Genomic DNA, 24,409 nt, shown 5'->3' on the forward strand with positions numbered 1-24,409 from the left:
TTCCAAGACAATCTTTCACCACAAATTGAGCAGGAGAAAGGTGTCTCACCAGTGTCGGTTCTTGTGTTGCATTAAATTCCCCTTTTTAGAGAAGATTTGACCACAAAATGAGCGTGCAAAGGGTTTCTCGCCACTGTGGGTTCTCGTGTGTTCTGTCAAGTGCTCCTTCTGAGCGAATCTTTGGCCACACAGTGAGCAAGTGAAAGGTTTCTCACCGGTATGGGTCCTCGTGTGTTTTGTTAAATCTGACTTGGCAGGGAATCCTTCCCCACCCGCGGAGCAGGAGAACGGTTTCTCGTCCGAGTGGGTTCTTTGGTGGATTTTTTAGGAGTTCTTGTGTGCAAATCTCTGGCTGCAGACCGAGCAGGCATAAGGTTTCTCCCCAGTATGCGTTCTGGTATGGATCGTCAATTTAGCCTTCTCCGCAAATCGTTGGCCACAAATAAAGCAGGAAAAAGGTTTCTCCCCAGTGTGTGTTTTCGTGTGCTGTGTCAGGTTCTGCTTGGAAGTCATTTTCTTACCGCAAACTGAGCAGGAAAAAGGTTTCTCACCAGTGTGAGCTCGGGTGTGGTTGGTTAGGTTTTGCTTGGAAGACAATTTCTTCCCCAAATGGAGCAGGGAAAAATTTTCTCTCTGGTGTGGCTCCTCGTGTGCCTCTTCAAGTTGGACTTCTTCCCGTAGGTTTTCCCGCACTGTGAGCATTTATTGCCCGCGGACGCCGCATTGTGAACTTTGTCTTCGTCATTGGTGTCCAACGACGTAGCGGCGTTGCTTTTCGTTAGCGGAGCAATGAGCTTGAGTGCTTCCGTTGAGCAGCTGCTGGCCTCGCTCAGACCGTCGTCTTCGCTTTTTAAAGGCTCAAAAGTGCACGTGAGGATGTCGATCTCTTCTTCTTTAACATTGGGGGGGGAATCTCCTTCCTTTTTGAGGGGATTCGGCACCCCCTTAATGTGGGGGTTCCCAACTGTAATTAAATTCCTGCTCCTCTTTTACGGGTTCAAACTTTTCCTCCACTTTGATGAGTACAAATTCTTTCTCTTCTTTTTTGATATATGGCGACCTCTCTTCTTCTTTGAGACGAGCGGACGCCGGGTGGTCGAGACAATGCCCTGGGTGGATATCTGTATGGTGGAGAAATGTCATTGTGTGGAAAATTCTTTGCTTATTTCAGTTTTCATTCATTTTAATCTGTCTTTTCAAATGAAAACAGAGTAAACAGGACACCAGTATGGTTTCTCAATATTGTCCATTTTTAAAAGACATTGTCATTGTAATACATCTTCATCTGAAAACAAGTGCTATTTTAATAAACACCGTTTTAATGATCGCCAATTGGTGAAAAAAGTAATCAATGCACCAACTGAAAGATTATTTAACTTTATACGAAACGACAGTGATTAATATTAAGTATATACTCGTCAGAATAAAATCCTTAGTAAATTAATTATTAATCAGTAACGGAGAATAGATAACGCGACTGAACTTGGAATTTCTTTTATGAACGGAATTTTCATCAACAATTTATTAAGTTATCCTGGACGCCACAATTGAAAAATAGCTCTTTCTGGTGGTCAAATTACCGCTTTTTCATCTTTCAATTGCTCTTGTTTGGATATGTACTTGTACTGCAAGTACTTGGACTAAAGTATGTGTACTTGCGTGCACTTGTGTATCCTTGTACTAAATGTGTGGGTGCTATTGCTAAAACTATGTGTACTTGTAATACAAGCAAGAGCCTATATTTTCACGTACCTTATTGACAGAGGGTCATAAAATATACCTAAATTTGGAATATTATTCCTTGGGGGCCATACTCAGAATTTCAAATAAAAAAAACACCGCTTTTAAAAGTACAAAACTCACTTAAATCTTTTAATAACATTCTTACACTGCTGCTAATCCATGATAATCAACGAGTATGCATTCACACGGGGGTCTAATGATATCAAAATAATGATTAAAGCTGGGCTTTTAGCTTATAAATTAGCCATACACACCCAACAAAAGAGCCACATATGGCTCGCGAGCCTTAGGTTCTCTATACCTGGTTTAGAGGTGTCATATTGTCCTCCGGTACAACTGATAAAACCGAACCGTACACCCGTGTAAAAGCCCAAAACAAAGTTTTGGTATACGTGAACATCAGGAAAACGTGTTTTTGACATTAAAACTGGGTCAGCTGACTCCGAGTTGTCACGTAACCGAAAACCAATATCAGACTCGACTGTGTTTACATGATGAACCTCAACCACGGAGGGTGAAAATAAATCTATAAATATTCAAATGATCATCTATTTGAGAGTTATGAGAGATATAAAAACATTTATCTGACAATTTTTTTGTGTTTGTTGTTAGCCTGCTCGGTGATGTGTTGATCCTAATCGCCTTGTTTGTCCCCTTATGTCGCAGTTATGCCAGGTTAAAGCTAGGCTAAGCTAGGTTTCAGCCTTCGTTCATAAAATTCGAAAGGAAATGGAACAAATGCTCTGTTCCTATACTTTTGGTGGATTCGTTCATGAGGCTAAGAAGAAATAAAACGTGTGAAATAAAAAGCGAATTGCCTTAAAACCCCGTAAAAATTAAAACACTTCCAGAACTATCGTATTGATTTGACAGAAACCCCGTGTCGCCGCTAAGTGGCAGCATTGCGCCCAACTGCCAGAAATACGAGAGAAGAACACTCACATCCTTTTGGATCCTCGTTTTTTTTGTTATTGTATTCCTCATTTTAGTCACTTAAATTGACCCTATTGAAGTTTAAATTAGTCCCTTCCCTTAGTTTCATGTGTTATTTTGAAGCGTAACTTAAAAAGTACGTTTTGAATCTAAGCAAATAACGCCCCTCTTTTTTGTCACCGTTGAATTTGGAAGGCTCATTTTATTCAACAAAAAGACCCCAAAATTATTTTCACCAAAAAGAGAGCTTTATTGGAAGTACACAAAATATGACAAGATAACTTATAATATGACAAAAGTATAAGGACATTGTACTGCTTATTCATTTTGACAAAATTCATTCTTTCAAACCATATTTCTACTGTTTCTTAGATCCTTGATTCAATATATCAATTATTTTCATTATAATGGACTATGTTTGAATAACACTCAATCGACAAATACAGCAATTTTCAAATTTCGTTTTTAACTGTGAAGACATTTTCCATATTATTTACATCACATTATTGGTTATTTACTTTGTAATTTCCTAATTTAGGCTCTACTATTTCGGATAGAATTGTGAAGTATATAAAATCTTCAACAACACTCAATTTTATTATACAGACGATCCCCTACTTATGAACATTCAACTTAGAAACAAACGGTACATACGAACATACCTGCAAATTGCGTTGATGTCGAAAAATGTTCATAAGTTCGATTTTGAATTGCTTTTTGTGAGTAGTGCTTTTTTCCGCCGCAAATACCGACACCTGGCTCTGTGAGAGCTCAGCTCACCCAGCATCTACCTTCCTCTGCCCAGTTCGTTGCAATGCAGAAGTGCGTGGCGTATATCCGGTGCGCAAAGAACCTTTTTCATTTCTATCATTAAATATCCGGTGCATCCATTATTCAATATGGTTGGTGAAAAGCGAAAGGCTTCTAGTGAGGGAGGTACAAGGAAGAGGCAAGCCATTTCCTTTGAAACCAAAGTGGCAATAATAAAGAAGCTTGATGTGCGTGAGAAAGTGGTGAGCGTTGCACGGGAATACAACTTGAATCGTTCGACCGTCAGTACCATTTATAAACAGAGAGATCGAGCGGCAGGACCTAAACATTGAACGTTGCACAAAGGTTGCAAATCAATTGAATGATGCCATACAGTGCTACCGCATCATTTATGATGAAAAAAAAGAAGATAGCTTCTAGATAGTTTCTTTTGGCCAGTTTATAGTAAATCTCTCTCTAATGTATGTATTCTCTCCATTTTATTAAATGATTTTTTTTCAGTACAAACCAATACCGGTTACTTATACAAGCCTTAAACATACAAATGCACTTATATAAACCCTCAATATACTTATATAGACATTAAACATGAATTATAATGCAAAATATAGCACTGAATCAACTTCAATTTGAAGAATTTCAACTTATGAACACTTTCAACTTATGAACACTTTCAACTTATGAACACTTTCAACTTATGAACACTTTCAACTTATGAACACCTTCAACTTATGAACACTTTCAACTTATGAACAAGCGCCCGGAACCTAACTCATTTGTAAGTAGGGGAGCGTCTGTACAGTAATACCTTGACATACTAGTGTTCAAACATACGAGACAAATTTGAGATATGAGCCTACCGGATGGTTCCCAAATGATTCAGTAGTAAATTAGAACAAACTTGATGTTTTTTTTTAGGATGGAAATGGCTTAATTTATATTTTGTTCATTTCTATGGGAAGAATTGACTTGAGATACGAGTCAATTGACATAGTAGCTCAATCCCGCAATGAACTAGTATTTTAAGGTAATAATGTATTTGAAGTGTGGATTGTTATTACACATTAAAAAGTGTAAACATGATTTTCAGAATGCAAAATACAATTATACTTTGATTACAATGATCTTTCATACAGAATTTGATAAAGCAAGCAAATCCATCCTTGGTTATTGCTTGTCACAACACATTTGCATCTTTTAAGCCTATCCTTACGACTCTATCTCTGGCAAGAAGCTGAGCAGGAAAAGGGTTTCTGACCAATGTGGGCAATTGTGTTTTTAAGATATTCCTGCCACAAATTGAGCAAAAATGTGCTTTTCTCCTGTGTGGGTTGTTGAGTCTTCTTTTTAGGTTCCCTTATGTGAAAATGTTGGAACATTAACTGCGCCTGGAAAATGTTTTTGAATTGTGTAGCTTTTTAATTGGGCTGTTGTAGCGCATCTGTGGTCACAGACTGAGCAGGAAAACATTGTTCTCCAGTGTGGGTTAATAAGTGTTCTTCTTAATTCTCTTTCGGGAAAATGTCCGACCACAAACTGAGCAGAAAAATGGCTTTTTACCTGTGTGTACTCATGTGCCTTTTTAAGTTTTGCTGGTGAGAAAATGATTTACTACAAACTGAACACGAAAATGGCTTTTCACCAGTGTGGGTTCTTAGGTGGGCTTTTAAGCTTTCCCTGTGTATGAATCGTCGACCACAAATTGAGCACGAAAATGTTTTTTCACCAGTGTGGGTTACTAGGTGTCTTTTTAAGCTTGCCTTCTTTGTGAATCTTTGACCACAAACTGAACATGAAAATGGTTTTTCACCTGTGTGTGTTAGTACGTGTTTTTTTAAGCTTCCCTTCACTGTGAATCTTTGACCACAAACTGAACATGAAAATGGTTTTTCACCTGTGTGGGTTCTTATGTGCCTTTTTAAGTTTCCCTTATCTCTGAATCTTTGACTACAAACTGAACATGAAAATGTTTTTTCACCTGTGTGGGTTTTTGTGTGGGTTTTTAAGTTTCCTTTTGTAGAAAAGGCTTTACTGCAAACTGAACACAAAAATGTTTTTTCACCAGTGTGGGTTCTTGTGTGTCCTTCTAATTTATCCTTCCGTGCAAATGTCTGACCACAAACAGAACACGAAAATGTTTTTTCACCAGTGTGGGTTACTACGTGTCTTTTTAAGCTTCCCTTCACTGTGAATGCTTTACCACAAACTGAACACGAAAATGGTTTTTCACCTGTGTGGGTTCTTTTGTGTCTTTCAAATTTATCCTTCCGTGCAAATGTCTGACCACAAACAGAACACGAAAATGTTTTTTCACCAGTGTGTGTTCTTGCATGACAAATTAAGTGTTCCTTCTGTGTGAATCTTTGACCACAAACTGAGCATGAAAATGGTTTGTCACCCGTGTGGCTCCTCATATGTTTTTTCAAAGAAGACTTTTTCCCAAAGGTTTTGCCACACTGAAAGCATTTACAGAGTTTGTCACCGCTGGGATTTTTCATATCTTCATCATCATCATCATCATCATCATCATCATCATCAAGCAACTTGTTGCCATCTGATAAAGGAGAACTTACATTTTCTGCTCGCCATCCTTCTGTTGAGCTGCCGTTCAGAAGCTCCACCCCTCTGTTGGCCACGCCCAGATCATCTTCACACTTGAAAGATTCCCCGGTTGAACATTTGACACATTCGTTTTTGATTGGAGGTTGGTCTTCTCTTTTGCACTGTTGAGGGAACTCTGGTCTCTCCTCTTCAATTTGGGGCCATGCTGAGACGTTTGCAGGCTCCGCCCCTTCACTGGCCACGCCCAGATAATCCCTTTTCACGGACTCACCTGGTGACCAGGTGAAATGATCTTCCTCCTTTTTGATTGGAAGTTGCTCTTCTCCAATTTGTTTTTGAGGGAACCGTTGCTCCTCCTCTTTAATTAGGGGCCATGTTTTGGTATTTGCAGGCTCCGCCCCTCCGCTGGCAACATCAACATTGTCAAAAAGCAGGTCGTTGCCATCTGATGAAGGAGCAATGAAATGTTCTGCTCGCCATCCTTCTGTTGAGCTTCCGCTCAGAAGCTCCATCCCTCTGTTGGCCACACCCATATCATCTTCACTCTTGAAAGGCTCATCAGTTGACCATTTGACACATTCCTCGTTTTTGATTGTAGTTTGCTCTTCTCTTTTGCACTGCTGAGGGAACTCTGGCTCCTCCTCTTTAATTCGGGGCCAAGTTGATGTGTTTGAAGGCTCCGCCCCTCCGCTGGCCACACCCAGAACATCTTCCCTCTTCAGTAACTCACCAAGTGACCAGGTGAAATCATCTTTCTCCCTTTTGATTGGATGTTGCTCGTCTCTCATTTGTTGTTGAGGGAACTCTTGCTCCTCTTGTTTAATTAGGGGGCCTGTTTTGGTGTTTGCAGGCTCCGCCCCTCCACTGGCCACACCCAAAACATCTTTCTTCAGTAACTCACCAAGTGACTGGGTGAAATCATATTCCTCCCTTTTGATTGAATGTTGCTCGTCTCCCATTTGTTGTTGAGAGAACTGTAGCTTCTCCTCTTTGATTTGGGGGAGCTCAAATTCCTCTTCAAGGCCAACAGACTCCTGCCCATCAGCACCAAGATCATTTCCGAAACCTGCAAAGACACAAAGATAATTGATTAACCATTTTCTAATTGTAGAATGACTGAATTTCTTGTTCACAGAAATGAAACCAAACGGAAGGGAGCGCCATACATTCATTTTGTCTCAATGCAGTACTTACTACTGTATTATTCTCTTCAACAGCAACACGAGTTGAAAACTGTTTATAGGTGCATTTTTCAAAGTAAGGGACTATTGGTCATTAAAGTTTCTTCACTGGTGATATATCTCCTTAGAATTAGTAAAATCTTTTTGGAGCCCTTTCATTGTAAACATTCTCTTTTATGTTTTAGATCTTCATTTAATAAAAATGCTTTCACCAAAGGGGACACATTAAAAAGCATTGACTTTTATTAAGTAGCAGGTCTGTTATTATTTGGAGGATTAATGAGATTGAAATAGAGGTAAAGTCTGATTGGACACTCAATTTCCCTTAGGTACGAGTGTGAGCGTGAATGGTTGTTTTTCTCCTCGTGCTCTGCGATTGGCTGGCCACCGATTCAAGGTGTTCCTCGCCTCTGGCCCGAAGGCAGCCGGGATAGGCTCAAGCACCCCCATAACAAGATTTAGCATATCAGAAAATGAATGAAGGGATCAAAAACAGTGGGAGAAGACCAACGTAGCCTCGGCAGCAAACGTCGACTGGTTAGATGGTGCATTTCCAGACAATTTTCTGGCACTTGGCTGCCAGATTCAAGTATTCTGCCTTCTTGCCTTCGAAGGTGGTCTCGATCCCCTCCTCTGATGGTACTGGTAGTTCTATGAGGTGAAGCGCTCTTGCCTCAATACCTTAATGTCTGTGCGGAGTGATGTAGTGATGATCTCTGATGATCGTTAATATTCTATTTATTTATAAGCTGCATTTGAATTTTAGCATTAAATGTTTAACTACTTTCGCAGGCCGCACCACGGAGTGGTAATGGGCCAGGCTTGGCCTTCGGGCCGCAACTTTGAGATCATTGTTTGATCGCTGCTCTCGTTGTTTAGTTCATCTATTTTTTTCCAAGATGGCGCCTTTCACACGGCTGGCGGTGGCAGTAGCTCTGCCCACTCTTATGTCTTTTATGTTTTACAGCCCTTCTCTTCTTTTAATGACATTTTAATATTTCTTAATACATTCCTTTTTACTTTACTTTGTACTTTACACTTTGTTTTTTTACAACTTTCCTTGTTCTGTTAGACTGGCTTCTTTCTGCAACTTCTTTTTTGGAACCATTCAGCCATGCCTACGCTCTCATACACATGGGACTAGCTGTTACAATACATAGCAATAGGAGCAACACCTCAATACCGGTGGATATTCGGCGCAGGACAAAAGTGCCAGGAGAATAAGCAACACCTCTGACCAATCATTCCATCATGGGCCTCATAATTACCAGGCCAGAAACGGAGTCGAGGAGTTCCACTCTCCTACTGTTGTCTTCAGCTCCAGACTATTGAGGAACTGTGTGGATAAGCTTGGAAAGTGACTCTGCATATTCACTACCTCGGTCACAGTCTGCAGAAGTTCCCCATCTTGTGGGAGACCTCCTGTGTGTGGTTCCAATTTTTAACACATATTTGAGTCTGGATCCGTTTTTGCTACCGCAACCAAGATGGCGCTGTTCATGTAGCTCCTCTTGCGCGTTTTGTGTTTTTGCTGCTTTTCTGTCTTAATGATTTAATTTGATGATTCTTAATGATCCCATTTACTTTGCTTTGTACTTTATCCACAACCCACTCGTAGACGAACAAACAAATTTAAATCAACTTAGATTAATATATAGACACACTCAAAGATATATTTAATGTAACTTTACACAAAAGCCCGTAGATATCGGTTATATACGAAAGAGATGCGGCAAAAAAGACTGTGCTACAATGGTAATCAGCCTCTCATGTCATGGCCACCTTGCTTGGTCGCATCCCGACATTTTGATCATATCGCGGGCTAATTATTCGATCTAAATTTTCATCGTACCACGAGCATGTCGTAGGTTGAGGTACCACTGTACAAGAATATTTCATGTTCAGAACAATACATCATGGTTGGCAGCAATGTTTTATGTGAATACAAGGTTACTTTAAAGTTACAGAACACAACTGTCAACCTCTGCCGTTATAAATGATTATGATTCCCCGTACAAACCCCCCAAAAACGTATAAACACCGTATGACGTAGGTTTACTCGCGGTAACTCGTTTCTCACTATGTGGCTCCTCCATGCTTGCTTCCATGATATTTACTCTATGTATATCTACGCATGTGCATGTCATCCTCTACTGATATTGCCGTACACACCTCTAAAACAATACATACGATTGAGGATAATTTTTGTTGGTATACCGTGACAATAGTAACGATCGATGACAGTAGCGTCTTGGCTACCAGCCTACGAAACTATCTGGATTTCAGCCAAAACGGTCTCGTTGAGATCGGTTTTCATAAATATTGGCGATATTTTTTATTTCCCCGTACAAAAGTCGGTGTACGGCGTACATGATTTGAAATGGTAAGAAAACGTATAACATACGTATAAAACGTACAAATTGACAGGTATGAGAACAGTAATCGAAAGGAAGATGTTGCAGATTAAAGGCGTGAATCTTGGAAAGCTGGCGACATCAAGTGGTTTATCGTTGTAACACGTTCTCAGCTCTAGTAATAATGCTGAGCGCTGTCGTGCTTCGATTCATTCAATAAAGTCACGATCAGAAACAACATTGCCCACCCCGTTAAATATTTCATTATAAAATATTAATTGTGTAACATAAAGTATATATTGGTCTATTATGCAATAATGGTCGTCTAAAGTGAACGTACCTTCGAGTTTGTGAAGAACAACTTTAACTTGCATCATTTTGCTAACAATAGAATGTTGATGACATGAGAGATCCTCTTTCACGCCATAAAGTTCCATCTGAAACTTTTCCACAAAGGGTGTCGTTCTCGCGGGCATTTTTCACACTTTTTTGTGTTCGCTTGACGACGTTCTGATGCAGACGACGTGTTCCTTTGTTAGCCGCCAGCTAGGCTAGGCTAAAGTACGACTCCCAAAACGGATTGAAGAAAAAACGGACTGGCCTCCGATTCCACAAACTATTCGATGTTGAATATGTTGTCGAGGTTTAGTTTCATTTAAGTTCAATTAAATTGAGGAGAAACAAGAGGCGCACAAACAAAAAGTTAAAATCGATAGCCATGCAGAAATGAACACCGCACCCCTTCTTCTTCCTCATGAGGTTTTACGGTTGTTGGCAGCCAACGTACTGTAGCATTATCGCCCCCTACTTCTCAGTACCTCATGCCAGGTTCTCAATTCAGATTTTAAACAGAGGGGGCGATAATGTTAAATTTGGACTCCTAATGCCACAGCGTGAAGAGAGCAGCTCGAAGTCCATTTCGAGTTTAGTTAGCCGTGACACTAAATCGAACAGCTACATTTTGAGAAAAAGTTAGGTAATTTTAAGAACATTTGTTTTAAATCATACATTGTGTTTTATCTTATTGCAAGTAGCAAATAACATATTTCAATATTTAAATATAAGGGTGTATGGGGTACAATAATTTTTATTAATGCACAATTCCCGCATTTTACTAACGAAGGTAGTGTGGCCGAGCGGTCTAAGGCGCTGGATATAGGCTCCAGTCTCTCAGGAGGCGTGGGTTCATATCCCACCACTGGCAATATTTCATTCTACCCTGATTTTCCTTTTGTTCCTAGTGCTTATGGCTCTTCACTAACCTGGAAGACAAAATAAAATATGAAAATATGAAACCATGGGTGCCTCAAGCTTTGCGTTAATCATTATGATTTTTTTATGAGACCCATTTTTGCATATCAAAAGCGTAACAATGTTCAAGAATTCAGATAATTTTGTGTTTTAAAAGTGTAGGAATATTAAATTAAATGCACACATCTTCAGCTGTGCCTCTAGTGTCATGAGTGGTTAGCGTGTTGGCTTCACAGCTCTGGGGTCATGGGTTCAAAGCCAGGTCATGTCTATCTGTGTGGAGTTTGCATGTTCTCCCTGTGCCTGTGTGGGTTTCCTCTGGATTACTCTGGTTACCTCCCACATACGAAAAACATGCATGGTAGGTAAACTGGACACTCTAAATTCTCCCTAGGTATGGGTGTCTGCATGCGTAATTGTCCGTCTCCTTGTGCCCTGCGATCAGCTAGCCATTGATTCAACATGTCCCCCGCTTCTGGCCCAGAGACAGGTAGGATTGGCTCTAGTATGCAGGGGTTTCATGTGCCTAGAGAGGATAAAGCTGTTCAGAAATGAGATGAGAGATGATAGACATTTTCAGGTGTTTTTACTTTTAAATTATGGATCTAAAAAATACTACAATTTAAGAATATGAAAAATTGTTTATGACTGTCAAAAAGTCTCATGTATTATATTTATAAATATATATATATATATATATATATATATATATATATATATATATATATATATATATATATATATATATATATATATATATATATATATATATATATATATATATATGTATATATAAATATTTCACAACTTTTATCAACTAACAGTACACTATCTCAGCATTATATTGATATTGCTCTGATTTGTCTTTGCATCATCAAAACACAGGGATATAACTTTAATGTAGACTATAGGCATAGTCAATCCATGATGAGAATTGAAATTTGGCAATATTTCTTCCATTTCTAAAGCAATACTCACAATAATTGGCAGTTATTGTTTATTTTATAAGTGGCAATAACACATCAAATTTCAATTAGATTGGTTGAATGGTTTAGAAAATCCCCTATTCACTCAACGTTAAATAATAGTCAATAAATTCCTATTCACCTAATGTTAAAATCTATCAATTGCATGCTAATTGGGTGAACATGAACATTTTTTTTAACTGTCCATCTGATCTTTATCAAATTTGGTGAGAAGTTTACCTCTTATAAAATAAATAATAACTGTCACATATTGTGAGTATTTGTTAAGATTTATTGAAATTATTGCCAAATGTACTGTTTATAAATGTTTGTAAATTGAATGTATTATTATCCAATTAAAATTAAAACATCATTTTGACATAGTGCGCCGTTCAAAGCGGCTGCTTGTTGCAATAGCTGTCAGGAGTCGCTGGATCGCCTCTCCTGACATGACGTCACGGTAGTTATCAGCCGTGGCTAATTACGTGATTGGATTATTTTTGGTATTTAAGCATTGTGACTTTCTGTGGACGCCGTTGGATCGTCTGGTTTCGTCCTGGTGTAGTACTGGTTTAGTTCTGGTTTCGTTTCCTGTTAATCCTCGTAGTCATTGCTGTTTCCATGACGCCCCGCCGCATGTTGTTTTCGTTTGTAATGAGTGGTCAAGCTAAGTTGTTGCAGTTATGTTACCCCGTTCAATAAATCAACCTACAAGAGCTACAGACCTGCCTCACCTTTCCATTCCTTCGGCGACTCTGCATCTGGGTTCAACTTCCCCTCCGATCGCCTCGCACTACGCGGCGGCGATCGTAACAGCACGATCCAACCAATATGGACCCAGCGGAGCGCCACCCACGCTCGCGGCGACGCACTCGGCGACGCCGCAAACCATCCACCTCGAAGACACCGGACTGCTTGGAATGTATAAGTAACCCCTCAGAATCGTTTAGGAATTTTGTAATGGACACACCGTGGTGCGGGGTTCTCAGGCACATCATCGCTAGAGATGAGCCACAGCTAGGAGGAGAGTTAGAGCCGCAGCGTACTCATACGCCCCACCACTGCTATGCACGCCGCCCTGGGAAGCCTTTACCGTTTCATCATGAGGCCCAGGTGCGTACAACCACCAGAGGCCGCCCAAGTTATCTTATGCCTATGCCCAGAGGTATTGATTCACCATGGAGGGAGCCTGAAGACTCTGGTGAGGAGGACATCAGTGAGGAAATTGATTTTTTCGCTGGCGTTTCGGAATCCGATGATGAATTCTTTGACCAATTCGGACCCCGAGACCTTCCACTGGAGGAGGATTATCCCGATTGTTCCCCCGATAATTCCTATTACAAATACCCCGACCAGCAATTGCAGAGTGGGCTGGCCACCAATTGTGGGGCGCGGCGTGGTGGCGGGGGTGCTGTGCAGTCCTCCCAGAGGAGGCGCCGAGCGCCACGCCGTAGAGCGAAGCGAAAGCAATGCCTGGACACACTAACCACTGTCCAAGTTACGCGCCCGCCCACGTCCTTCCAAGCTCCTTTTCCGACCACGTCCCTCCAAGCTCCTTTTCCGACCACGTCCCTCCAAGCTCCTTTTCCGACCACGTCCCTCCAAGCTCCTTTTCCGACCACGTCCCTCCAAGCTCCTTTTCCGACCACGTCCCTCCAAGCTCCTTTTCCGACCACGTCCCTCCAAGCTCCTTTTCCGACCACGTTCCTCCAAGCTCCTTTCCAAGTGCCCGAAGTTACTCGGCCGACCACGCCTTTCCAAGTGCCCGAAGTTACTCGGCCGACCACGCCTTTCCAAGTGCCCGAAGTTACTCGGCCGACCACGCCTTTCCAAGTGCCCGAAGTTACTCGGCCGACCCCGCTGTACCAGCAGCTCCTAAGGACTATGCAGCCCTCCCCGTTCCAAGTGGCCGAAGTCACTCGGCCGACCACGCTTTTCCAAGTGCCCGAAGTTACTCGGCCGACCCCGCTGTACCAGCAGCTCCTAAGGACTATGCAGCCCTCCCCGTTCCAAGTGCCCGAAGTCACTCGGCCGACCACGCCTGTCCAAGTGGCCGAAGTTACTCGGCCCAGCGCGCCGTTTCAAGTGCCCCAAGCTCCTGTGCCAAGGCCACGCAAATTACTCCCGTTGCCCTTGGGGTCGCCGGTCGCACCCGTACCGAAGCCACGGATCAGGTTTCTGGTGACTGACGGCCAATCTAGCACCGCTCTCCCAAGCACCGCTCTCCCAAGCACCGCTCTCCCAAGCACCGCTCTCCTAAGCACCGCTCTCCCTAGCACCGCTCTCCCTAGCACCGCTCTCCCTAGCACCGCTCTCCCAAGCACCGCTCTCCCAAGCGCCTGCCCGTCCAGCGCCTGCCCGCCCAGAAGTGGCGACGATGCTCCGGCGCTCGAGGAAGACGGGGCCGGCGACGTCGAGAGTGGTATTTCGCCGGAGTCCCTGGAAGATGGGACTGGCGACGTCGAGAGAGGCAATTCGCCGGAGTCCCTGGAGGAAGGGGCTGGCGACGTCGAGAGTGCCAATTCGCCGGTGCCCCTGGAGGAAGAAGCCGGTGACGTCGAGAGTGGCAATTCGCCGGAGTCCCTGGAGGAAGGGGCTGGCGACGTCGAGAGTGCCAATTTGCCGTTGCCCCGGGAGGATGGGGCCGGTGACGTCAAGAGTGGTAATTCGCTGGTGCCCCTGGAGGAGGAAGCAGGTGACGTCGAGAGTGGCAATGCGCCGGAGTCCCTGGCAGTAGGGGCTGGCGACGTCAAGAGTGGTAATTCGCCGGAGTCCCTGGAAGAAGGGACTGGCGACGTCAAGAGTGGTAATTCGCCGGAGTCCCTGGAAGTAGGGGCTGGCGACGTCAAGAGTGGTAATTCGCCGGAGTCCCTGGATGAAGGGGCTGGCGACGTCAAAAGTGGTAATTCGCCGGAGTCCCTGGAAGAAGGGGCTGGCGACGTCAAGAGTGGTAATTCGCCGGAGTCCCTGGAGGAAGGGACTGGCGACGTCAAGAGTGGTAATTCGCCGGAGTCCCTGGAAGAAGGGACTGGCGACGTCAAGAGTGGTAATTCGCCGGAGTCCCTGGAGGAAGGGACTGGCGACGTCAAGAGTGGTAATTCGCCGGAGTCCCTGGAAGAAGGGACTGGCGACGTCAAGAGTGGTAATTCGCCGGAGTCCCTGGATGAAGAAGCCGGCGACGTCGAGAGTGGCAATTCGCCGGTGCCCCTGGAGGACGGGGCCGGCGACGTCCAGAGAAGCAATGATCCGGGTTCCTGGGAGAGGAGGGTTGTCCACCCCCCGAGCAAACAGGGTAAGGTGCCCGACCGTACTAAACTTCTAATATTTCCTGAAGGCAGGCAGTTTGGCAAAGACTTAAGATACCAGCTGGGATGCCTGCCGGACCGACCACTGCCTCGTCTCGTTTCTGGCCGGCGCGGACGCCCGCCGGATCGACCTCAGCCTCGTCTTGTATCCGGCCTGCGCGGATGCCCGCCGGATCGACCACAGCCTCGTCACGTTCTTGGCCGGCGCGGACGCCCGCCGGATCGACCACAGCCTCGTCTCGTTTCTGGCCGGCGCGGACGCCCGCCGGATCGACCTCAGCCTCGTCTTGTTTCTGGCCGACGCGGACGCCCGCCGGACCGACCACTGCCTCGTCTCGTTTCTGGCCGGCGCGGACGCCCGCCGGATCGACCACAGCCTCGTCTCGTTTCTGGCCGGCGCGGAGGCCCGCCGGATCGACCTCAGCCTCGTCTCGTTTCTGGCCGACGCGGACGCCCGCCGGACCGACCACTGCCTCGTCTCGTTTCTGGCCGGCGCGGACGCCCGCCGGATCGACCACAGCCTCGTCTCGTTTCTGGCCGGCGCGGAGGCCCGCCGGATCGACCTCAGCCTCGTCTCGTTTCTGGCCGACGCGGACGCCCGCCGGACCGACCACTGCCTCGTCTCGTTTCTGGCCGGCGCGGACGCCCGCCGGATCGACCACAGCCTCGTCTCGTTTCTGGCCGGCGCGGAGGCCCGCCGGATCGACCTCAGCCTCGTCTCGTTTCTGGCCGACGCGGACGCCCGCCGGACCGACCACTGCCTCGTCTCGTTTCTGGCCGGCGCGGACGCCCGCCGGATCGACCACTGCCTCGTCTCGTTTCTGGCCGGCGCGGACGCCCGCCGGACCGACCACTGCCTCGTCTCGTTTCTGGCCGGCGCGGACGCCCACCGGATCGACCACAGCCTCGTCTTGTTTCTGGCCGACACGGACGCCCGCCAGACTTGCCTCTGCCCCGTCTTGTTTCTGACCGGCACGGACGCCCGCCAGACCTGCCACTGACTTGTCTCGTTTCTGGCTGGCGCGGACGCCCGCCGGAGCGACCTCTCCGTCTGTTCTTGGGTTGGTGTGGAAGACCACCGGACAATTCTAGATCTCCCACCCACCCTCCCTGCTTGTTCCCGTTTCTCATGTTGTAATTGACCTTGGGACGTCTAGAATCCGTCCCTTAGAGGGGATGTACTGTCAGGAGTCGCTGGATTGCCTTTCCTGGCATGACGTCACGATAACTATCAGCTGTCACTAATTACGTGATTAGATTATTTTTGGTATTTAAGCATTATGATTTTCATGGGACGCGGTCGGATCGTCTGGTTTAGTTCTGGTTTAGTTTCCTGTTAAAGCTCGTAGTAATTGCTGTTTCCATTGACGCCACGCCGCATGTTCTTTTCGTTTGTAATGAGTGGTCAAGCCAAGTTGTTTAAGTTATGTTACCCCGTTTATTAAATCAACCTACAAGAGCTACAGATATGCCTCACCTTTCCATTTCTTCGGCGACTCTGCATCTGGGTTCAACTTACCCTACGATCGCGTCGCACTACGCGGCGAGATCGTAACAAACGCATCAAGATTAATATTAAATTAATCATCTTGTACAGGTAAATTGTTCAAAGCAGAGGGACTATTTATCGTTTTTTTGGTTTGAATTTAGCCTCTGCAATTACTTTTTTAAACGTGCCTGTACTGTATTGAAGAAGAGAGCCAGGACACAGTCATCCGTTTACGTCTTTTACTTAGAACCAAGTGTGCAACAATACAGACACCAAAGTACGCATGCGCGTAATAGGTTGGAGTACACATCACCCCCCTCTTAAATTTAAAGCAGTATTTTTCAAAATAACCCATTTCCCTCATTACAAAAAGAAAGCATGCAAGCAACAAGTATGAACAGCAGCATGTATCATTTACTCATATTGATCCTAGAGCTGGCTGTAAAACACAAAAAACAAGAGTGGACAGAGCTACTGCCACTGGCTGCCCCGTAAACGGCGCCATCGTGGGGAAAGGAGTAAAAAAAAAGGTATGATTTTATTTACTGCTTAGTAGTGCACAATTGCGCACGCGCTCAGCTTAGAGGGAACATTGTTCCTGCCACAAATTGAGCAAAAAAAAAGGACTTTTCTCCTGTGCGGGTTAAGTATTCTTTTCAGGTTTTTCCCAATTGTGTAGTTTTTTAATTAGACTGTTGTAGCGAATCAGTGGCCACAGACTGAGCAGGAAAACATTCTTCTCCAGTGTGGGTTCTTAAGTGTTCTATTAAGCTTCTCCGTTGGGAAAATGTTCGACCACAAACTGAGCAGGAAAATAGTTTTCCACCAGTGTGGGTTCTTGTGTCTTTGTTAATCTCCATTTTGAGAAAAGGCTTTACCGCAATCTAAACACGAAAATGGCTTTTAACCTGTGTGTGTTCTTACATGTTTAAATAAGTTTGCCTTCCCTGTGAATCTTTGACCACAAACTGAACACGAAAATGGTTTCTCACCAGTGTGGGTTCTTACGTGGATTTTCAAGTTTTCATTTTTATAAAAGGCTATACTGCATACTGAACATGAAAATGGTTTTTCACCAGTGTGGGTTACTACGTGTCTTTTTAAGTTTCCCTTCTCTGTGAATCTTTGACCACAAACTGAGCACGCAAATGGTTTTTCGCCAGTGTGGGTTCTTGTGTGTCTTTGTAAGTCTCCATTTTGAGAAAAGGCTTTACCGCAAACTGAGCACGCAAATGGTTTTTCGCCAGTGTGGGTTCTTGTGTGTCTTTGTAAGTCTCCATTTTGAGAAAAGGCTTTACCGCAAACTGAACACGACAATGGCTTTTCACCTGTGTGTGTTCTTGCATGTTTAAATAAGTTTCCCTTCCCTGTGAATCTTTGACCACAAACTGAACACGAAAATGGTTTCTCACCAGTGTGGGTTCTTACGTGGATTTTCAAGTTTTCCTTTGTATTAAAGGCTTTACTGCATACTGAACATGAAAATGGTTTCTCACCAGTGTGGGTTCTTACGTGGATTTTCAAGTTTTCCTTTGTATTAAAGGCTTTACTGCATACTGAACATGAAAATGGTTTTTCACCAGTGTGGATTATTACGTGTTTTTTTAAGCCTCCCTTCTCTGTGAATCTTTGACCACAAACTGAGCACGCAAATGGTTTTTCACCAGTGTGGATTATTACGTGTTTTTTTAAGCTTCCCTTCTCTGTGAATCTTTGACCACAAGCTGAACATGAAAATGGTTTTTCCCCTGTGTGGGTTCTTGTGTGGGTTTTTAAGTTGTCTTTTTTAGAAAAGGCTTTACTGCAAACTGAACATGAAAATGGTTTTTCACCAGTGTGGGTTGTTGTGTGTCCTTCTAAATTATCCTTCCGTGCAAATGTCTGACCACAAACTGAACATGAAAATGGTTTTTCACCAGTGTGGGTTCTTGTGTGTCTTCCTAATTTATCCTTCCGTGCAAATGTCTGACCACAAACTGAACATGAAAATGGTTTCTCACCAGTGTGGGTTCTTACGTGGATTTTCAAGTCTTCCTTTCTATTAAAGGCTTTACTGCATACTGAACATGAAAATGGTTTTTCACCAGTGTGGATTATTACGTGTTTTTTTAAGATTCCCTTCTCTGTGAATCTTTGACCACAAACTGAGCACGCAAATGGTTTTTCACCAGTGTGGATTATTACGTGTTTTTTTAAGCTTCCCTTCTCTGTGAATCTTTGACCACAAGCTGAACATGAAAATGGTTTTTCACCTGTGTGGGTTCTTGCATGACTAATTAAGGTTCTGTTCACTGTGAATCTTTGACCACAAACTGAACATGAAAATGGTTTTTCACCAGTATGTGTCCTTGCATGGATAATTAAGTTTCCCTTCTTTGTGAATCCTTGACCACAAACTGAACACGAAAATGGTTTTTCACCTGTGTGTATTCTTGCATGGCTAGTTAAGCTTGCCTTCACTGTGAATCTTTGACCACAAACTGAACACGAAAATGGTTTTTCACCAGTGTGTATTCTTGCATGGCTAATTAAGCTTCCCTTCTCTGTGAATCGTTGACCACAAACTGAACACGAAAATGGTTTTTCACCTGTGTGTATTCTTGCATGGCTAGTTAAGCTTGCCTTCACTGTGAATCTTTGACCACAAACTGAACACGAAAATGGTTTTTCACCTGTGTGTGTTCTTGCATGGCTAATTAATCTTGCCTTCACTGTGAATCTTTGACCACAAACTGAGCATGAAAATGGTTTTTCACCCGTGTGGGTTCTTGTGTGTATTTTCAAAGAATACTTTTTCTCAAAAGTTTTCCCACACTGAAAGCATTTGCAGAGTTTGTCACCGCTGGGATTTTTCATAACATCTTCATCATCATCTTCAAGCAACTTGTTGCCATCTGATAAAGGAGAAATTACATTTTCTGCTCGCCATCCTTCTGTTGAGCTGCCGTTCAGAAGCTCCACCCCTCTGTTGGCCAGGCCCAGATCATCTTCACTCTTGAAAGATTCCCCAGTTGAACATTTGACACATTCGTTTTTGATTGGAGATTGGTCTTCTCTTTTGCACTGTTGAGGGAACTCTGGCTTCTCTTTAATTTGGGGCCATGCTGAGGCGTTCGCAGAATCTGCCCCTTCGCTGGCCACACCCAGATAATCCCTTTTCACGGACTCACCTGGTGACCAGGTGAAATGATCTTCCTCCTTTTTGATTGGAAGTTGCTCTCCTATTTGTTTTTGAGGGAACTCTTGCTCCTCTTGTTTAATTCGGGGCCATGTTTTGGTGTTTGCAGGTTCCGCCCCTCCACTTGCCACGCCCAGAACATCTTCCCTCTTCACGAACTCACCAAGTGACCAGGTGAAATGATCTTCCTCCCTTTTGATTGGATGTTGCTCGTATCTCATTTGTTGTTGAGGGAACTCTAGCTCCTCCTCTTTGATTTGGTGGAGCTCAAATTCCTCTTCAAGGCCAACAGACTCCTGCCCATCAGCACTAAGATCATTTCTGAAACCTGCAAAGACACAAAGGTAATTGATTAACCGTTTTCTAATTATAAAATGACTGAATTTCTTGTTCACAGAAATGAAACCAAACGGAAGAGGGCGCCATACATTCATTTTGTCACAACTTTTGTCACAAAATTTTCCCCAAATTAGACAGCGTGCATTATAATCCAGTGCGCCTTATAAATGGAAAAAACAGAAAACCAAAAACGAAAAACCACCACTGTCGGATATTAAAAAATCACAAACGCCTGAACTGAAACAATACTGTTAAATATGCAGATGCCATCTTAGTTTACAAAATCTTCCATCATCTAGCTCCTCCCCCACTGCAAGATTTTATACAAAAAAAGTCCAAAACATCAACAATGACTGGCTCTAGAGGTGACTGTGTAGTGAGTGCTTCTTTCCTGGAAGTCAATAGCAATGACCGTATTTTCACGACTATAAGGCACACTTAAGTCTTAAATAACTCCAAAATAGACAGTGCGCCTTATAATACAGTGCGCCTTATAATACAGTGCGCCTTATAATACAGTGCGCCTTATAATACAGTGCACCTTATAATACAGTGCGCCTTATAATACAGTGCACCTTATAATACTGTGCACCTTATATATGGAAAAATGTCATTCATTGAGGGCTTATAATGTGGTGCGCCTTATAGTCATGAAAATACGGTACATTTGACAACCATAACCCTAACTGCAAGCAAAAGACCGGCGACCAAAAGACTGGTGACCAAAAGACCAGTGACCAAAAGACCGGTGACCAAAAGACCGGTGACCAAAAGACCGGTGACCAAAAGACCGGTGTCCAAAAGACCGGTGACCAAAAGACCGGTGACCAGTACTAACTACTGTAGTATTTTAATCAACAGCAACATGAGTTGAAAACTGTTTATAGGTGCATTTTTCAAAGTGAGGGACAATTGGTCATTAAAGTTTCTTCACTGGTGATGTAGCGCCTTAAAATTTGTCAAATCTTTTTGGGAATCTTTTCATTGTAAACATTCCTTTTTATGTTTTAGATTTTAACATAGTTAAAATGATTTCGCCAAAGGAGAGGCATTAAAAGAAGCATTATCTTTTATTCAGTAGTGGATCTATTTTTGGGGGGGGGTTAATGAGACTGAAATAGAGGTAGGGTCTGATTGGACACTGTACATTGCCCCTAGGTACGAGTGTGAGCGTGAATGGTTATTTTGCTCCTCGTGCTCTGCGATTGGCTGGCCACCGATTCAGGGTGTTCCTCGCCTCTGGCACAAAGGCAGCTGGGATAGGCAGCACCCCTATACAAGATTTGGCATATCATAAAATGAATGAATGAATGAATGTTGGGATTAAAAACAGTGGGAGAAGCCCAACGTAGCCTAGACAGCAAACCTCAACTGGGTAGATGGTGCATTTCCAGACAATTTTCTGGCACTTGGCTGATCTCTGATGATAGTTAATATTCTATTCATGTATAAGCTGCATTTGAAATTCAGCATTAAATATGAGGTACTTTTGCGGACCGCACCACAGAGTGGTAGTGGGCCACGCTTGGCCATCGGGCCACAACTTTGATACCATTCTTTGAACGCTGCTCTCGTTGTTGTTTAGTACATCTACATCTCTATTTTTTAATTTTCAATTTAGAGTATGTAAATAAGTGTTATGTTCCTCAAGCAAATAGCCAAAAATGGAGGGCGAGTAGCAGGATTTACTCTTGAACGCCTCTGGTGGGCGCTCACGCTTTGCGTAATTTGAAAAATACATTGTTTGTGATAAGGATGCAATAGGAAAGCTACTGTTTAATGCCGTTGGTAAGTATTAACACGTGTTGAGACTCATCATTTCCCTCCTAGAGTGGTTACATATACATAGAAATAATTTATTACGTCTTTCTTCGAATGGTGCCACTGCGACTTCTTGAAAACGCACGTACGCTACTATAGTGTCATGTGAATTGAATACCTTTGAGAGAATATATGGAAAAAAAAAGTGAACCCACCTTCTAGTCTACGAAGAACAACTTTTTCTTGCGTTATGTAGCAAACCGTCGATTGCTCGTGAGTTGAATGCACCTTTTTGACCTCAAAAAGTTCCCCCCGGAGCTTTGACCGTTGTGTTCTTGCCGACATAGCTGCTAGCTATGCTGAGCTAAAATAGCCAGTAAACCTAAAACGACCTCTTCGTCGACTTATTCCTTTGACAGCTTCTAGCTAAATAAAGCTAGATTATAAATATGCTAGTCAGCGACTTGTTTCTTTGATAGCTGCTAGCTGGTATAGCTAAAGCAGGTTTGTTGATAGATAGTGATGGAACGAGCGACACTGGTGCGTCAGCTCTGTGCCGATGGCTCAAGAGAGAAAGCCCATAGTGGGGCGTGTAAAGCTTTAAGAAAGAATCACGTGACAAGAACAAGAAATGTATCGTTTGGCAAAAGTGTGATAATAGTTTAAAGAAATAAACTGTATCAAAGTGTCGTGGGTCTGTTGGACGGACTTTGGCGTAATTATGGCTCGTTCTGAGAAGTTTTCCTCAGTGTGGAATTATTTTGATCGTGTCAGGCAAAACGAAATAATCACTTTTATTTCACATGATTTACCAGTTAACAAATGTATGTGTGTGTGTGTTTGTGTGTGTGTGTGTGCGTGTGTGTGCGTGTGTGTGTGTGTGTGCGTGCGTGGGGGTGGGGTGTGAATGTGTGTGTGGGTATGTGTATATATATATATATTTTTCATAAGCAAAATATAATTAACATCGGTCTGTGATTCAGATATTCCTTAGGCCAGCAGAGAAGGCCTTGAAGGCCCTGACGGCACACCACTGATATTGGGACAAATATTCGATTCATTGCCTAAAAAGAGGGGCTTTGCAAATCGCTGGGTCATGAAGTGGGTCTCATGTTGAAATATGTATTTTGCCTGTTTCTAGTCATGACTCCATGAGTCTCAAGCTTCTCCTTAGTAGAGCTCTGTCCTGTAGCCAGATGTGTCCTTGAATACTTGCAACATTGTCATTATCTTCTATTTGCCAGTTCATAACAAATGGCTTATCCTTGAAGACTTGCAACATTGTCGTTATCTTCTATTCGCTGGTTCATAACAAATTTCTTACTGTATGAAGTAGGGTAAAATCCCATTCCTGTTCAGTTTTGATATCACCCTCTTGAGAGAATAAAGGTGAATGAATGAACGTTGTCTGTCTCGACGCATTTGTGGACGACAGCATTGCCCGTGGTTAACCTGTGCCCAGAATATTCTGTAATCAAACCTTCAAAGTCACTGTCCATCGTCTCCAGCCTGTATTTGGACTGTATTTTGTAAACTAATTCAGTGAGTTCGATATAAGTACTTGAACATCCAGCAAAATTCCAAATTCTCCCACACTCCAACACTCTTGTATTAGATAAAATCACACGCATAGTACTAAAAGTTGAAAACGTCCATTGAGTACATTCGTCCTGACTATGTTTTTTCACCTGTATGAGTTCTTGTGTGTATTTTTAACCCATGACCTCGGAACTGTAACGCCAATGTGATAACCACTCTCATAGTCTTGAAAATACGGTAGTTCATTTCGACGGGCTCAGTCCCTGAACGCATTAAGGTCGTTTCTCAAGGTACCACAGTAATTTGAACCCACATTAAAAAGAAATGTGAACACAAGAAGTTTGTTGAAGTGATTATGTTCTTACCATTGAAGGGTCTCTCCAATGTTCTCACTCTCTACTGTGCTGCACTCAAAGTTTTCAGGCTCGATTGTGATTGCATTGTTAAATTCGTTGTTTGATATTATTAACAACCAAATAACTCTCAATACCTAAGATATACCTTGCAAATCACCTGATACGATGTTTACTTAAGATAAGAGCCCTTTCATATAGCTCTCTGTTACCACAATAAAAATCTACAACAATTAAATTCGCGAAATCAACCTCTTGCTAGGCATTTCCTAATTACAATTTTCAATATTTAATAAAAGACCTAAAAATGGTCACCAATATACCATAATTTACATTTTTGCCTTTTTTCTTTTCGTTTAGCCAGCCAAACCCCTATGTTACAGTATTTTGAACAATCCAACCATTCAAAAATAGTATTAATATTCTTTTATCCTCCAAAAGCTAGTTTTTTTTTAATTAAGAGCCCTTTGAAACCCACAATTGCTCAAAAATGGCCATTTTGCTCAATTCCCAAATCCAAATCTTTTACCAAATCAACCTTTTACTAAACAGATTTTCTATCATCTTAATATACATTTCTGTTTAAAACCCGAAAAATGAATGTGAAAGCATTCGCATAACCCTGCATTTCTTGCAGACCATGTTTTGCTCTTATTATGAAATGCTTTAGCCGCTACCTGTGACC

At 43.1% G+C, this 24,409-nt stretch overlaps 3 protein-coding genes across 3 annotated transcripts in view; all 3 read right to left on the reverse strand.

Moving 5' to 3' along the window:
- Window positions 1-2,855: 2,855 nt before the first annotated feature.
- LOC144213350 (uncharacterized) overlaps window positions 2,856-24,409 on the reverse strand; it is a 324,366-nt gene continuing 302,812 nt past the window's right edge. The window contains exon 3 of the transcript XR_013329938.1: window positions 2,856-4,169. The gene's annotated coding sequence lies outside the window, so the exon portion shown is untranslated. The remainder of the gene's footprint in view (window positions 4,170-24,409) is intronic.
- Window positions 4,163-6,880, reverse strand: LOC144213376 (uncharacterized). The gene is made up of 2 exons (XM_077741803.1): window positions 6,021-6,880; window positions 4,163-5,903 (listed from the first exon to the last, which is right to left on the reverse strand). The coding sequence occupies exons 1-2, from the start codon at window positions 6,795-6,797 to the stop codon at window positions 5,004-5,006; spliced, it is 1,677 nt and encodes a 558-aa protein (XP_077597929.1). The 5' UTR covers window positions 6,798-6,880; the 3' UTR covers window positions 4,163-5,003.
- Window positions 17,309-22,415, reverse strand: LOC144213339 (uncharacterized). The gene is made up of 2 exons (XM_077741751.1): window positions 22,048-22,415; window positions 17,309-20,060 (listed from the first exon to the last, which is right to left on the reverse strand). Exons 1-2 carry the CDS (start codon window positions 22,175-22,177, stop codon window positions 17,458-17,460), a joined length of 2,733 nt encoding a protein of 910 aa, XP_077597877.1. The 5' UTR covers window positions 22,178-22,415; the 3' UTR covers window positions 17,309-17,457.

Source organism: Stigmatopora nigra, chromosome 20 (assembly GCF_051989575.1).
Source record: "Stigmatopora nigra isolate UIUO_SnigA chromosome 20, RoL_Snig_1.1, whole genome shotgun sequence".
Taxonomy (NCBI): Eukaryota; Metazoa; Chordata; class Actinopteri; order Syngnathiformes; family Syngnathidae; genus Stigmatopora; species Stigmatopora nigra.

Coding starts and splice junctions, on each gene's coding strand:
- LOC144213339 (XM_077741751.1), bottom strand. CDS start 22,177: ATGTCGGCAAGAACACAACGGTCAAAGCTCCGGGGGGAACTTTTTGAG. Junction 20,061..22,047: donor TGTTCTTCGTAGACTAGAAG/GTGGGTTCACTT, acceptor GTGTCTTTGCAG/GTTTCAGAAATGATCTTAGT.
- LOC144213376 (XM_077741803.1), bottom strand. CDS start 6,797: ATGAGAGACGAGCAACATCCAATCAAAAGGGAGAAAGATGATTTCACC. Junction 5,904..6,020: donor AAGGATGGCGAGCAGAAAAT/GTAAGTTCTCCT, acceptor AAATGCTTTCAG/TGTGGCAAAACCTTTGGGAA.